General features: G+C 45.5%; 1 protein-coding gene across 5 annotated transcripts in view; it reads left to right on the top strand.

Moving 5' to 3' along the window:
* The window catches only part of LRIG1 (leucine rich repeats and immunoglobulin like domains 1), a 126,781-nt gene that overhangs the window by 100,343 nt on the left and 10,864 nt on the right, over positions 1 to 15,574 (top strand). For 4 of the 5 annotated variants that reach the window (XM_045385904.2, XM_045385903.2, XM_015446181.3 and 1 more), the window contains 3 exons: positions 1,307 to 1,378; positions 2,170 to 2,241; positions 6,118 to 6,281. In XM_045385904.2, coding sequence (XP_045241839.2) covers positions 1,307 to 1,378; positions 2,170 to 2,241; positions 6,118 to 6,281 — 308 coding nt within the window. The remainder of the gene's footprint in view (positions 1 to 1,306; positions 1,379 to 2,169; positions 2,242 to 6,117; positions 6,282 to 15,574) is intronic. The other variant, XM_074032651.1, reaches the window with a different exon arrangement.

Genomic DNA, 15,574 nt, shown 5'->3' with positions numbered 1-15,574 from the left:
GGGTTCTCATCAGAGAACATGGTAACAGGGAGGGGAAAACTGAATTCTCTTCATTCCCAGTGTCCACCCTAGGGGCTCCCCTGCAGGGAAACAAGCTTGCCTTTAGATCACACAGTGCGGTGGAGGAGGCACTCATTTCTTCATGTGTTCTGCAGGGCACAGACTTTGGTTTCTGGGAAAGCTCTTAGCAGTTACTGCTAAGGCTTGGATTGGAGCTGCCTGCAGGCAGGAACCCCTTCTCATGGGCAGGCAGTCCAGGCAGGGGACAGGCCCTAGTGATAACCTTGGAGGCTGGCTCACTGACGTCATATAAAGTCTGGGGTATGGCTGAGGAGCCAAAGCACTGGGGCATCACCTGCAGGCCCTGAGGGGTCCCTCTCATAGGCAAGGACACAGCTCCCCATGGCTGTGTGCTGACTGCCAGGACATCTCAGGTGCAGAGAGCTATGGAGCCAGCTTGATGGATGCCTGTTTTCCTGTCCTCTTCTTGCCTCTTTTGGGAAACTTTGTTCCCAGAATGCACTTTTCAGAAGTGGGTGGCAGTTTGGGGGTTTTTGTTTGTGGCAACTTCCCATTATGTTGCCCAGGCTGGAGTGCAGTGGTGCGATCACGGCTCACTGCAGCCTCTACCTCCTGGGCTCAAGCAATCCTCCCACCTCAGCCTTCTAAGTAGCTGGGACTACTGGTGTGTGCCTCCACGCCCGGATAATATTTTATTTTTTGTAGAGACAAGTTCACCTTATGTTGTCCAGGTCTCAAACTCCTGGGATCACTTGAGCCTCCTCAAGTTGAGGCCTCCTGCCTCAGCCTCCCAAAGTGCTGGGATTACAGGCCTGAGCCGCCACGCCCAGTCATGGGCAGCAGTTTTAATTCCGAATATTTTTCTTTCCTTTTTTGACTCGGCTTCCTCTCACTGAAACCATAACCAGTCTCATCTCTCCTGCAAGGCCATCACTAAACTTCACCATCCAAGTGTGGGTGGTCCTTGGAGAGAGACCGGGCCAGACAAGGTGATTTCCACCTGACACTGCAAGGGGCCTTTTTTAGGCCAGACGGCGCATGCAATTCCAGCCTGTCATCACTATTAAATTCTAGTAAAGATAAAAGTATTTCATTTCAGAAAGGGTAAGGCCTGTGTGCTTCAAACCCGTAATCTCAGTGCAGGTTAGCTTTCCACCTGCCCCTCACTGGACAGACTTATCAGGTAGCACTACCTTAATTATGTGTTTTCTTTCTCTTTCTCTCAACCCTTCCTTGTTTCTCTCTCCTTCCCTGGCCTTAATTTCTGGATGTTTGGAAACTACAGGACTCTGTTTGGAAACAAGATCAAGTCTGTGGCTAAGAGAGCATTCTCCGGGCTGGAAGGCCTGGAGCACCTGTGAGTATCTCGCCAGCCCTGCCCTGAGGCACAGGCCTGCCAAATGTGGCTGCCGGGGAGTTCTGCTAGCAATTTAATCGCATCTTTGTAAACTGAGAAACGGGCTATTTGGAAACACCAGCTGCTTCCTTCTCATTATAAGTCAGCTTCAACTTTGGCCTTTATGTTGCCTATGCCAGGAACAGTTACAGAACATATGGCCAGTGGGTATGCTCCCCGTTAATTCAGTTGGTGTTTGGATAAATACCCTCCCCCCTCCTGCTGCGCAGCCTCACCCCTGCACCAGCTTGTTCACGGACCCCTGGCCTCACTGCCTCTTCCATCAAGGTGCTTCCTGCTGGCCAAGCCTGTTGCCTCCATTAAAGCAGCTTAACAATGCAGAGTAGGTGCTGGGCTGAACCAGTTTGGTGTGGTTGCTTCTGAGACCCTGGGAGGAGGGGGACAGAGCCACCCCTGAGACAGTCATGCTATTGCCATCTGGGGCGGATGCCTCATGTATGTGATTCCTAGTTTATTTCCTCTTTGAATCAAGGTTGACTCTTACCTCTGTTGGGGAAGGTTTTGCCTTGCTGAGCAGGCCTCCGCCCAGCTTGGATGGTGCCCTAAGGCTGGCTCGGCTCCTGAGTCATTCTGTGGGCTTGTGTTGCGATTCGGGAAACAACAGCCTCCTGTAGTAGTTAGGACACAGGTCTGGCTAGTCCCTGTGGGTCATCTGTGAAACCAGGACTGTCCTGAAAACCCCTCAGGTTTACCTAGGGTTTCTTTGTATAAGTATGTATGTTCTGTTTCAGGAACCTTGGAGGGAATGCGATCAGATCTGTCCAGTTTGATGCCTTTGTGAAGATGAAGAATCTTAAAGAACTGTAAGTATCTGGATTCCCTGGGTCTGACCGATGGGAACGGAGACTTTCAGAGTAAGAAACTTCTGCAGTTGCATTATGCTCACTTGTTAAAAGGCCACATGGTACATATTTTGGATTTTGTGGGCCACAGGGTCTCTGTCATGACTACTCGATTGTGTCATTGCAGCAGAAAGCAGCCATAAACAATACATAAGCAGGTGGGTGTGGCTGTGTGCCCATAAAGTCACATTGACAGAAGCAGGCAGTGGGGCCGCAGGCCGAAGCTTGCTAACCACTGTTCTAGACAATGTGAAATATACTGTCCTTTATAAAGTGGGTAATCACCCCTTTAATTATGTCAGGGATGAGTTTCCATATTTTGGGCTTGTTTACAATGAAGGCCTGTGTTGAGAGGGGCTCCTTCAGAGCCTGGTGGGCTGTGAGCAAGGCAGAGCTCTGGAGGGGATGGGATGCTGAGGGGTGCGGTGGTGTCTGCCCGTACCATTTCCAAGCTTTCTAGGCACAGTTCACAGGTGGTGGTGCTTCCACCGTGGACTTGGACCATGGGCTCTTGGGTGACAAGGTTGGAAAATCTTCCCTGTATCCTACTCTCTGGCAGGGGAGCTAGTCTAGGTCCTCAGGTATAACACCCAAGTTTCTTTTCTTTTTTTTTTTTTTCTAGACATGAATCTGATTCTGCAGCCAGTAAGTTCTAGCCATGATATCAATTCCCTCAAGGGGTAGCTTTTGGTTCCTAGAAGTGCTGACAGAATGGCACATGCCAAAGGACAGTCATCTTTTTGCCCTGGCCTCATCCCCATTCCCCGAGGCCACTCCTGATGGACCCTCAGTTGGGGCAGGGAGGCTGGGAATGGGAAATGTCGTGCATTCCCCGTAGCTGAGAACTGAAGCAGGCCGGGTGACACCGCTCTGAGTGAGGAAGGAAGGTGGCCTGGGCACTTGCCCTGTGACGTTCAGCGTGCTGTGAGCCTCAGGCCTGCTGAGTAGATACCGTCCTTGCAAGGGCTGGATCTTGGAGCGGGCATCTGTGATGGGTACATGGAGCTCAGGGCTCTGCAGACAGCTGTTCCGTGCCCAGGGCCTTCCCTCTTCCAGCCTCAGCAGCTCCGCCTCTATCTGTGGGATGAGACAGAACATACAGAAGGGATTCCATGGCTCTCCTTCCAGAGCAGGGGAGGAGATGATTCCAGACCACCATGGAAGGCTGGATTCAGAGGTGGACTCACAGTAAAGCAAGTGGAATGAAACATTAGTTGTAGAAGACAAGAGGTGGGGCACAGGAGCATTCACTGTGGAATTCTTTCACCTTTTCTGTCTCTGAAACTTTTAGATATGATGTTAGGAGTGAAAAAGACCTGATTAAATTTAAATGGGAAGAGGGTATTTTGAGAGAAGGAAGGAGGAAGGGGATAAGATTTTCCTTGGGAAGTTGGAAGGAACTGGACCCTTCCAGAAGCTCGGATCCCCAGTGTGCTTCTCTAGTTCTGGAGGCTCAGCCTCGGTCTCCTGCCTGGCTTTCCCATCATTGCTGCACGTACCTAGCTGGGGCTGGCCCTGTGCTCAGTCCTCGGGTGAGAGAAACGGTTAATTCCACTTGGTCGTTTTCTTCTCCATCAGATCAAGTCAGGTTGTACTGTGCACTTAGTCATCCTCTGGGTAAATTTCCACAAGTGATGATTAGAAACACACTTTGAGTTGGAATCATGAAAATGCATCATGTGAGCCAGCGAAGCCCTGGGATGGCCGCAGACGGCAGTAGAGCCGATGGCGCTGTGCTCTCCATGGGTGGAGGAAGGGCGGCAGGAGCCTGCAGAGCCTAGGGGTTGGAATCCTCACTGCTGCCTGGCCCGAGGCCCTCCCCATATGTCCTCTTGGTCGTAACTTGCTTTTTAGGAACATGCTGTCTCCACCCTGGGTACCCACTGTCTTCGTGGAGTCTGGCCTCCTGTCTGAGGTGGGTTTCATGGTGGAAGAAGTAGGAAATCCTCAAAGGTATTAGCCCCACACGTCCAGAGCGTGTGTAAGATGAGGCTTAGCCCTTTCCACATGTGTCTGATCAAAGATAAATGTCAAATTTGTCTTCCCCAGTTTGTTCCTGTGGTTCAAATGGAATAGGCCCTTGTGTCCTGCACAAATGCCTAACGTCGTGCAGGGATGGCCCAGCCTCTCCTAGGCTTTCATGAACAGTGCCCAGGCTGTTCTGCCTGACTGCGTGGAAGTGCCCTCTTGCGAGGGAGCTGGAGGTGCTTCTGACAGCGGCGAGTTCTCCATCCAGGCTGAGTTCCCCCATGCCTGGCGCAGCCAGCCCGACCCCCATGCAGGGCGCACTCCTGGGAGCTGCCCTCCCCAAACGCTGCATGGGAACTGGCCATTTCATCAGGGATGGCCGTGACAGCCCTTGCGCCACTTGCAGTGACTCCACAGTAGAACAGCCCTCCAGATAACTCTCAGCAGGACGCTACCTGCCTATGAAATAGAAATGCAAACTCTCATTCTGATTTTAAGATCTGATATGGGTCAGCATCCCAGTTATGATGGCCTTGAGATAAGTTATTTCCGTTTTTGGAAAAGCACTTTCCAAAATTATAATTATTTTAATAAGATGCCCAACTCATCTAGGGGTGATGGGGAACATGAGGAAGAGTGGATTTTACTTCATTTAGACTTGGGTCATCTGCTTACATTTCATTCTTCCTTGCTGTGACAGTTTCTCCGCTCATTAGAAATCTGGAGAGAAATAGAAGAAAATGGAAGGCCAGTCCATTTGGTTGCTTTGCTGATGTCTGAGGACAGTGGTGGGTGGAGAAGGTGGCCAAGGCCATGCTCTTGGCCTGCATGATGTTTTTGGAATTTGGAGCATACCTGTGTCCCCTGTTTGTCACCAGGTACCAGAGACAGCGTATTGCAGGGAAGCCTGTGTGTTCTCTTTCCCAGTCTTCCCTTATCGTGGACTAGCCATCGTTCTTTAGCTCACAGCTCTGAGGTCTTCCAGGAACAAGGCCGCTAGACTCTTGGTTGACTTATCTTCAAGTGACTCCTCAGGAAGGAATGTCCACTGAGATGGCGATTCCGATTTCTGTTTAAAAAGCTTATCCTTAGTTGCTGAGAAATGAAAAAGAAAATATTCTCTGTTTTGGTTGGAGCCCCACAAAACTAAAGCTGTGCATTCTCATGCTCCCTGGGCAGTGGCAATTAACTAACAAGCACTATTTAGGGAGCAGAGCCGAATTCTGCTGGCCCCCTGAAGAATACTGGTGCAAAGATCAAGGCACAAACAAGAGGGTGGCACAGGGACGGGGCTTATTACATTTGGAAGTAAGAAAACATGCAGCTTTGCCAATGAAAAGGGAACAGCCATGAGGCAAAAGAGCCCTCCTCGAAACTTGTTGCAGAATTTGGATCAGTCTTAGGTTGAGTTTGGAAGCTCCAAGTAGTGTATCAGGAAAGTGGGAAAAACCAGAGGGGGGATGGTGGCACTGTTGGATGTATCAGAGGTCGGGAGAGGTCAGAAGGCAGCCCAGGGTCACACAGAACAGTGTCTGTCCCAGAACATGGGTGAGCTCCACGCTGCTGCTACTCCAGTTGTGGTCCTTGGGTCAGCAGCCCCAGCCTCATGTGCGAGCTTGTTCAATGTGCAGTCATGGGTTCCATTCCTGATCGACCCAGTCAGCAACTGCAGTTTTTCAAAATCTCCAGGTGGGTTATATGCACGGCCCTGGGAAATTGGAGAGGAACTGTGAGAAAAACCATTTCCCCTTCTAGCGTACTGGTGTTCAGTTGAGAAGCTGACTGGAGGCGACTGATCATTCTGTGTGCGAAGGGAGTATCCCTCCTCTGCGGCTGCACCTGAGGCATCCACTGTTGTGTTTCTTTCAGCCATATCAGCAGCGACAGCTTCCTGTGCGACTGCCAGCTGAAGTGGCTGCCCCCGTGGCTGATGGGCAGGATGCTGCAGGCCTTTGTGACAGCCACCTGTGCCCACCCAGAATCACTGAAGGGTCAGAGCATTTTCTCTGTGCCACCAGAGAGTTTCGTGTGTGGTAAGACTGTCTTTGTAACTCTTTTTCTCCTTCATGAAGGGCAAGGAAGCCAGGGGGTACTCTTCAGTATGGGAGTCATTCCTGTGATCAGAGTAAACCCCAGCCCGTGGTTACAGATCAGCTGCTGGATGCAATTTATTTCTCGCTGAAACCACACACGGTATTTACCGTAGAGTTGCCTCATTATGTGGTTCTTGGAGGACATGCATTTAATCAGAAGGGAGTGTTAGTTGGTTCAGTTACAAATCAGAATAATCAGTTACAGGAAGGATAGTTCTGTTGTTTCAGAAGGGCTCTGGTGCCCGGGTTTAGCTGTGAATTTACTCAGTGTACGAGGCTGGGGTTTTAATGTGTGTTTCTTTCCAACCCCAAGAATGAAAGGTTAAATACAGGAAGAACAAGTCTCAGGAGAACAGTTGCTGTAGTAAAAATAATTCCTTGATGTTGACTTGTACTCTTGCTGTTTCTCCAAACCACTGAAATCTGCACTTGCAGCTTTACATTCCTTTTGCCTTCTGATTGCCGGAACATAGCTCTTGCCATCTTTTTGACTGGGAGTCGGGATCCAAGTCTGGTTGCAGAGAGCATGGAAAATGCTGAACAGCTGAAAACACACACACAGGCTAGCTCAGACAGGAATGACACAGCCTCACAGTCAGGAAGACATGATCAAAGAATGAGATGAATTTTGAGTTTTTCCTGTTTTTTTTTTTTTTTTTTTTTTTTTTGCTCTAAGCGGGAGCAAGAGTGGGATTCCCAGGCCTGACTGGAACTGCTGGGCAGGTGAAAGTCCCTCCTGCCTTTTGTGCTCACCGGTCTCCCTTGAGCCTTGAGATCCCTGCTGTGAGGATCCTAACCAGGCACTCACCCATCCATATGGGAACCCTTGTGGGCCACTTCTCTCTCCTACTTTCTGGCCATAGCAATAGCCAGTGTGCCTGCTGGAGGCAAGATGCGTGCACCCTCCTTCCATGCATCCACCCCTGCCTTCACCATCACCACTTCTGAGAACAGGCCTGCTGAACTTCCTCTGGATCCAGACCAGGGACACGTCTTAAACACACTGTGAACATGGCAGCCGCTCTCCAAACTGAGCTTTTCATCTGTCTTACGGAGTCTTCTGTGTGGAATCGAATGCTCGCACAGCTCCATTCTCCAGGCACAAAATGGCTGTATAATCCATTGTTCACTGGCCCATTGTCATCAAGTCCTTGACCCTTAAATTGTTTATAGACCTCCCTCAAATGAGGCTTTCTGTTGCTCCCTCTGCTTTCCTGCCATAGGGCAGGCTTTCCCTCTGGGTGAGCCAGGTAGGACTTTGGTAAGCTCACCTAGCCCCCAGCCTGTGGCCCTCGCATATTCTGGATTGAAAGAGTTGTTTATTTCACATCTGTCATCCCCACCCCCACATTTTAGTTCAAGCTTCCCCGATCTAAAAACATCAGGTGTTAATGGGAATCATGAAAACACTTGGCAGAAGATCAAGGTTTCAGGCTCAATGGGAGTTTCCCACTCCTCTTTTAAAAACGGAAACATAACCAGTCCACATCCACCAGGACAGCTAGAATCCGAAACTGAGATAATAGCAAGTGTTGCTGAGGAGAGGGAGAAATCTGAACCCTCCTACATTGCTGGTGGGAGTGTAAACTGGGCAGCCACCTTGGAAAACAGTCTTGGCAGTTCCTCCGTTCAACATACAGTTATGACATGACCTGGCAGTTCCACTCTTGGGTGTATACCTAAGAGAAATGAAAGTATATGTTCACACAGAAACTTCTACATGAATGTTCCTAGCAGCATTATTCATAATAGCCAAAATGTGGGCACAACCCAGGTATCAGAGGATGACTGGATAAACAAAAGGTGGTGTAGCCATACAATGGAATATTCATTAGGCGGTGAAAGGAGTCAGTAGTCCTACAAAATGAATGAACTTTGACAATGTCATGCTGAGTGGAAGAAGTCAGCCACAAAAGACCAATAATCTAAATTACATGATAACATTCATAGAAATGTCCAGAATGGGGAAATCTCTGGAGGTAGAGATTAGGTTAGTAGTAGTTTAAGGATGGGGAGGGATGGAAAGAGAGGGTTAATAGCTAAAATGTACAACATTTCTTTTTGAGGTGATGAAAATGTTGTAAAATTGACTAGTGATGATGTCCATATTGGTGAGTATACTAAAAACCATTAAATTGTATACTTTTAGATGAGTGAGTTGTAGTGTAGATGAACTATTCTCAATAAAGCTTTTAGAAAGAAATATAATGTATATATCATAAAAATTTACCCCTTTAAAATGTATATTTTGGTTTGTAAATGTATAAATGGTTTTTATAATAGTCACAACTGTGTAACCATCACTATTATCTAATTTTAGAACATTTTCGTCACCCCTAGAAGGATCCCCCATACCATTAGTAATCACTCCCTATTCTCTGCCCCCAGGCCCTTGATAGCACTAATCTCATTGTGTGTTCTGGGCATTTAATATAAATGGAACCATACACTATATGGTCTCTTGTAACTGGCTTTTCTCACTTAGCATAATTTTTAAGCATGTATCAGTACTTCATTACTGTTTTTAACGTCTGAATAAATGGGTTTACATTTTATTTATCCATTTATCAGATGATGGACATTAGATTGTCCCCACTTTTTGGCTACTATGAATAATGCTGCTGTGAAAATTCATATACAAGGTTTTGTGTGATTCTTCTGGGTACAAACCTAGGAATGGAATTGCTGGGTCATATGCTAACTCTAGGCTCACCTTTTTTGAGGGGCTGCCAAACTGTTTTCCAAAGTGGCTTCATGATTTTACATGCCCATCACCAATGCATGAGAATTCCAATTTCTCCTCATTTTTGCTCGCATGTGTTATTAGCTGTCTTTTTTATTTTGGATGTACTAGTGTGAAATAGAGTCTCATGGTGGTTTTGATTTGCATTTCCCTAATGATTAATGATGTTAGGCGTGTTTTCACATGCTTATTGGACATATATATGTATATCTTCTTTGGAAAAACAGCTATTTAAATCATTTGCCAGTATTCATTTGTCTTTTCATTGTTTAATTGTAAGAGTTCTTTATGTATTCTGGATACTAGACTTTCATAAGATACATGTTGTGCCAATATTTTCTCCCAGTTTGAGGGCTGTTTTTCATTTTCTTGATAGTTGAAGTGCAAAAGTTTTTAATTTTGATGAAGTTCAATATCTCTGTTTTTTCTTTTATTACGTATGCTTTTGATTTCGTATCTAAGAAACTATTTGCCTGATAAGGTCACAAAGATTTCCTCCTTTATTTTCTTCTAAGAGTTTTATAACCTCTGTGTTACAAAGCCCTCTGATTTTGTTCTTTTTCAAAATTGTTTTGACTATTATGGATCCCTTGCCATTTGCCTATAATTTTTTTTTTTTTTTTTGAGACAGAGTCTCGCTCTGTCACCCAGGCTGGAGTGCAGTGGCCTGATCTCAGCTCACTGCAAGCTCCGCCTCCCGAGTTTACGCCATTCTCCTGCCTCAGCCTCCCGAGTAGCTGGGACTACAGGCGCCCGCCACCTCGCCCGGCTAGTTTTTTGTATTTTTTAGTAGAGACAGGGTTTCACTGTGTTAGCCAGGATGGTCTCGATCTCCTGCCCTCGTGATCCGCCCGTCTCGGCCTCCCAAAGTGCTGGGATTACAGTCTTGAGCCACCGCGCCCAGCCTTGCCTATAATTTTTATCATCAGCTTGTCAATTTCTGCAGTAAAGGAAAGTGGGATATGGGTTACATTGAATCTATAGACTAATTTGAGAACTATTGCCATCTTAACAGTATTAAGTCTTCCCAATCCGTGAAGATGGGCTGTCTGTTCACTCTTTCTTAGCTTCCTAAAAATTTGTTTCAATCATGTTTTGTCATTTTCAGTGTACACATCTTGAACTATTGCTAAATGTATTTCTGTTTTTATTTTTGCTATTATAAATGAAATTCTTAATTTCACTTTTGGAGTTTCAAAAATGAAATTTGCATTGCAAGTATACAGAAATGCAATTGAATTTTGTATCTTGCTCTTGTATCCTGCACCTATGTTGACGTCATTTATTCTAAGTTTTTCAGTAAATTTCTTAGGATTTTCTTTATATGTGATCATCATGTCATTTGCAAAAAGGTAGTTTCACTTCTTCCTTTCCAGTCTGTATGGTTTTCATTTCTTTCTCTAGCCTAATTGCCCTGGCTAAAAGCTCTAATACAATGTTGAATAAAAGTAGTAAGGGCAGACATCTTTGTCTTTTTTCCTAATCTTGGTGGGAAAGTATTTGACCATTTCTTTTGCCATTAAGTATGATGATAGCTGTAGATTTTTCAGAGACAACCTTTACAAAATTGAAGCAAGTTCCTTTTTATCCCGAATCTGTTGAGGGCTTCTGTGTTTGTCATGAAAGGGTGTTGGATTCTGTCAGATTTTTTTTTCTGCATCTGTTGAGGTGATACGAGTTTTTCCCTTTATTTTACTGATACGGTGTATTACATTAATTTTTGGATCTTAAGCTAACCCTGCCTTTCTGGGATCGATCCAACTTGGTTGTGATATATCATCTTTATATGTTGTAGGAATCAGTTTGCTAATATTTTTATTGAGGATTTTTGTGTTTATACTCATAAAGGATGTTGTTTTATAGTTTTTCTGTGGTGATGGTTTTGTCTTATTGGGAAATACTCCCTCAAATGATTTTCTTAGAAGAGTTTGTGAATGACTGGTAATAATTCCTTAAATGTTTGGTAGAACTCACTAATGTAGCCATTTGGGTCTGGGCTTTTATTTTTGAGACTGAGTCTTGTTCTGTCACCCAGGCTGGAGTGCAGTGGCACGATCTTGGCTCACTGCAACCTCTGCCTCAAGGGTCCAAGCGATTCTCCTGCCTCGGCCTCCCGAGTAGCTGGGATTACAGGTGTGCACCACCACATCCAGCTAATTTTTATATCTTTGTGTGTCCGGAATTGGTGGGTTCTTGGTCTCACTGACTTCAAGAATGAAGCCGTGGACCCTTGTGGTGAGTGTTACAGTTCTTAAAGATGGTGTGTCCAGAGTTTGTTCCTTCAGACGTTCAGATGTGTCTTGGAGCTTCTTCCTTCTGGTGGGTTCGTGGTCTTGCTGTCAAGAGTGAAGCTGCAGACCTTCGCGGTATTACAGCTCTTAAAGGCAGCGCATCTGGAGTTGTTCGTGGGTTCGTGGTCTCGCTGGCTTCAGGAGTGAAGCTGCAGGCCTTTGTGGTGAGTGTTATAGCGCATAAATGCAGCGTGGACCCAAAGAGTGAGCAGCAGCAAGATTTATTGCAAAGAGCGAAAGAACAAATCTTCCACAGGGTGGAAGGGGACCTCAGCGGGTTGCCACTGGCTGGCTCAGGCAACCTGCTTTTATTCCCTTATCTGGCCCCACCCACATCCTGCTGATTGGTCCATTTTACAGATAGCTGATTGGTCTATTTTACAAAGAGCTGATTGGTCCATTTTGACAGAGTGCTGATTGGTGCATTTACAGTCCTTGAGCTAGACACAAAGTCACAGAGTGCTAGTTAGCTAGATACAGAGTACCAATTGGTGTATTCACAAACCTTGAGCTAGACACAGAGTACTGATTGGTATATTTACAAACCCTGAGCTAGGTACAGAGTGCTGATTGGTGCACATACAATCTTCTGGCTAGATATAAAAGTTCTCCAAGTCCCCATCCAGTTCAGGAGCCCAGCTGGCTTCACCCAGTGGATCCTGTGCTAGGGCTGCAGGCAGAGCTGCCCACCAGTCCCACGCTGTGCCTGTACTCCTCAGCTCTTGGGCTGTAGACGGGACTGGGCGCCAGGGAGCAGGGGCCGGCGCCGGTTGGGGAGGCTCACGCTGTGTGGGAGTACACCCCAGGGAGAGAGCTCAGACATGGTGGGGCTGCAGGTCCTGAGCCCTGCCTCGCAGGGAAGCAGCTAAGGCCTGGCGAGAATTTGAGTGCAGCCCCGGCGGGCTGGCACTGCTGGGGGACCCGGTGCAACCTCTGTAGCTGCTGGCCCGGGTGCTAAGCCCCTCACTGCTCTGGGCCGGCCAGCCGCTGTGTGTGCGGGGGCCCCCCAAGCCCGCGCCAGGGCCCACCGGAACTCCCATAGGCCTGCCAGCGCAGCCCTGGTTCCTGCACGCGCCTCTCCCTCCACACCTCCCCGCAAGCAGAGGAAGGAGGCTCTGGCCTCAGCCAGCCCAGAGAGGGGCTCCCACGGTGCTGTGACGGGCTGAAGGGCTCCTCAAGCGCCACCATAGTGGATGCCGAGGCCGAGGAGGTGCTGAGAGTGAGGGCTGCTAGCACATTGTCACCTCTCATTTGGTATAGATGGGGTTTCACCATGTCAGCCAGGCTGGTCTTGAACGCCTGACCTCAAGTGATCTGCCCACCTCAGCCTCCCAAACTGCTGGGATTACAGGCATGAGCCACTGTGCCTGGCATGGGCTTTTCTTTATGGGAAGTTGTAAAATTATTAATTGAGTCTTGTTACTTATTAATGTCTCTTCAGAATGTCTATTTCTTCTTGAGCCAGTTTTGGTAGTTTGTGTCTGTCTAGGAATTTTTACCAGATTATCTTATTGGTATACAGTTGTTTATGGTATTCCCTGTTTCATTGCTGTAAGGTTGGTAGTAGTGTGCCCTCTTTCATTCCTGAGTTTAGTAATTTGAGCCTTTTCCCCCCTACTACAAGTCTTTCTGAAGGTTTTTCAGTTTTGTTGATATTTTCAAAGAACCAACTTTTGTTTTCAGTGATCATCTCTATTTTTCTATTTATTTTCATTTATTTCTGTTCTGATCTTTATTTTTCCTTCTGCTTGCTTTGGGTACAGCTTGCTCTTCCTCTTTAAAATTTCTTAAAAGGTTAGATTTTTAATTTGAGATCTTCTTTAATATAGGCATCTACAGCCGTAAATGTATAAACATTGTTTCAGCTGCAGCTTCCAAGTTTTGGTATGTTATGTTTTTGTTTTCATTCATCTCAAAGTGTTTTCTGATTTCTCCTGTGATTTCTTGTTTGCCTTTTAGGAGTGTACTGTTTAACTTCCACAAATTAGTTTCCCAGTATTCTTTCTACTGTTAAATTTTGAGTTTCATTCCATTGCCATCAGAGAAGATACTTTGTATGATTTCCATCTTTTTTAAATTGATTGAGACTTGGTTTGTGACCTAAAAAATTGTGATCTATCCTGGATAATATTCCATGTGTATTTCAAAAGAATATTCATGCTGGTGGTGCTAAGTGGAGTATCCCATTGATAGCTATTAGGTCTGTTTGTGCTTTTTTTTTTTTTCTTTTTGAGACAGAGTCTCACTCTGTCACTCAGGCTGGAGTGTAGTGGTGCGATCTCAGCTCACTGCAACCTCCACCTCCCAGGTTCAAAAGACTCTCGTGCCTCAGCCTCCCGAGTAGCTGGGATTACGGATGCCTGCCCACCACAGTCAGCTAATTTTTGTATTTTTAGTAGAGACAGGGTTTTGCCATGTTGGCCAGGCTGGTCTTGAACTCCAGACCTCATGTGATCTGCCCACTCAGCCTCCCAAAGTTTTGGGATTACAAGCATGAGCCACCGCGCCCAGCCTCTATTTGGTTTTTATGAGGGGCCTTCAGAAAATTAATGGAAAATGCGTATAATGAAAACACTGTGCATAGGTTTCCAGGTTTTTTTGCACCAAAATAAACGTTTATTAACTTGTTATAGCATGTTTGAATAGCATCTAGTTTGAAGCACTTAGGACATCAATTTGAAATGAGCCCCTATTAGAGCAACATGAATTCTGCTAACATTGAAGCAAGAACAAACATCAAATTTATGGTGAAGCTTGGGTGGAAGAATGGTGAAATCATTGACTCTTTACAAAAAGTTTATGGAGACAGTGCCCCAAAGAAATCAGCAGTTTACACATTGATAACTCATATTAAGAAGGTTGAAGATGAAGCCCCCAGTGGCAGACCACCCACATCAATTTGCAAGGAAAAGACTATCTTGTTTGTGCCTAAGGGGACTGATGATTAACAGCAGAAACAATAGTCAACACCTTAGACATCTCAATGGGTTTGGCTTACACAATTCTGACTGAAAAATTAAAGTTCAGCAAATTTTTCACTCAGTAGGTGCCAAAACCATTATTACTTGGATCAGCTGCAGAGTCTTGAATGGACATTTTAAAGAAGTGAGAGCAAGACCTGAAACATTTTTTCTAAGAATTGAAACAGGAGATGAAACATGCCTTTACCAGTACAATCCTGAAGACAAAACACAATCAAAGCAATGGCTACCAAGAAGCAGATGTGGTCGTCAGAGCAAAAGCAGACCAGTCAGGAGCAATGGTCATGGCAGGTTTTTTGGGATGCTCAAGGCATTTTGCTTGTTGACTTTATGGAGGATCAAAAAATGATCACATCTGTTTATTATGAGAGTGTTTTAAAAAAGCCAGAGCTTTAGCAGATAAATGCCTGAGAAAGCTTCACCAGAGTTCTCCACCATGCCAGTGCTTCTGCTCATTCCTCTCATCAAAGAAGAGTGAATTTGTGAGAGTTTTGGTGGGAAATCATGAGACATCCACCTATAAGTCCTGATTTGGCTCCATCTAACTTTTTAGTTATTATCTTTAAAAATCTTTAAAGGGCACCCAATTTTCTTCCGTTAATAATGTAAAAAAGACTGCATTGATATGTTTAAATTTCCAGGACCCTCAATTTTTTAGGGATGGGCTAAATGGCTGGTATCATCACTCCAGAGAGTTTCAAACTTGATGGAGGTTGAGAAATAAAGTTTATAATTCCATTTTCCATGAACTTTTTCAAGTCCCCTCATAGTGTTGTTGAAGTCTTCTGTTTCCTTGATCTTCTGACTAGTTCTATCCATTGTTGAAAGTGGGGTATTGAAGTGTACAGACTATTATTGTTGCACTATTTCTTTAATCCTGTCAGATTTTGTTTTGTGGCGCTCCATTAGGTATATATGTATTTATCATTTTTACGTGTTTCTGATGCATTTGACCCTTTTACATTATAAAATATTATTCTGTCTCTGTAGTAAAAAGTCCTGTCTTAAAGCCTGTTTTATCTGTTAGTAGTATGGACACTTTAGTTCTCTTTTGGTGACTGCGTGTTTGTATCTTTGAATCCAAACTGTGTCTCTTACAGGCTGTGGCTGGATCATGGTTTTTTATCCATTATGGTAATCTTTGCCTTTTGATTGGAGTGTTTAATTCATTTTCTTTTAATGCAATTACTGATAAGGTAGAGTTTGCCCCTTATTTGT

The sequence above is a fragment of the Macaca fascicularis genome, chromosome 2 (assembly GCF_037993035.2).
Source record: "Macaca fascicularis isolate 582-1 chromosome 2, T2T-MFA8v1.1".
NCBI classification, from domain to species: Eukaryota; Metazoa; Chordata; class Mammalia; order Primates; family Cercopithecidae; genus Macaca; species Macaca fascicularis.
The sequence above is the reverse complement of the archived record's forward strand: the minus strand, read 5'-3'. Positions and strand labels throughout refer to the sequence as shown.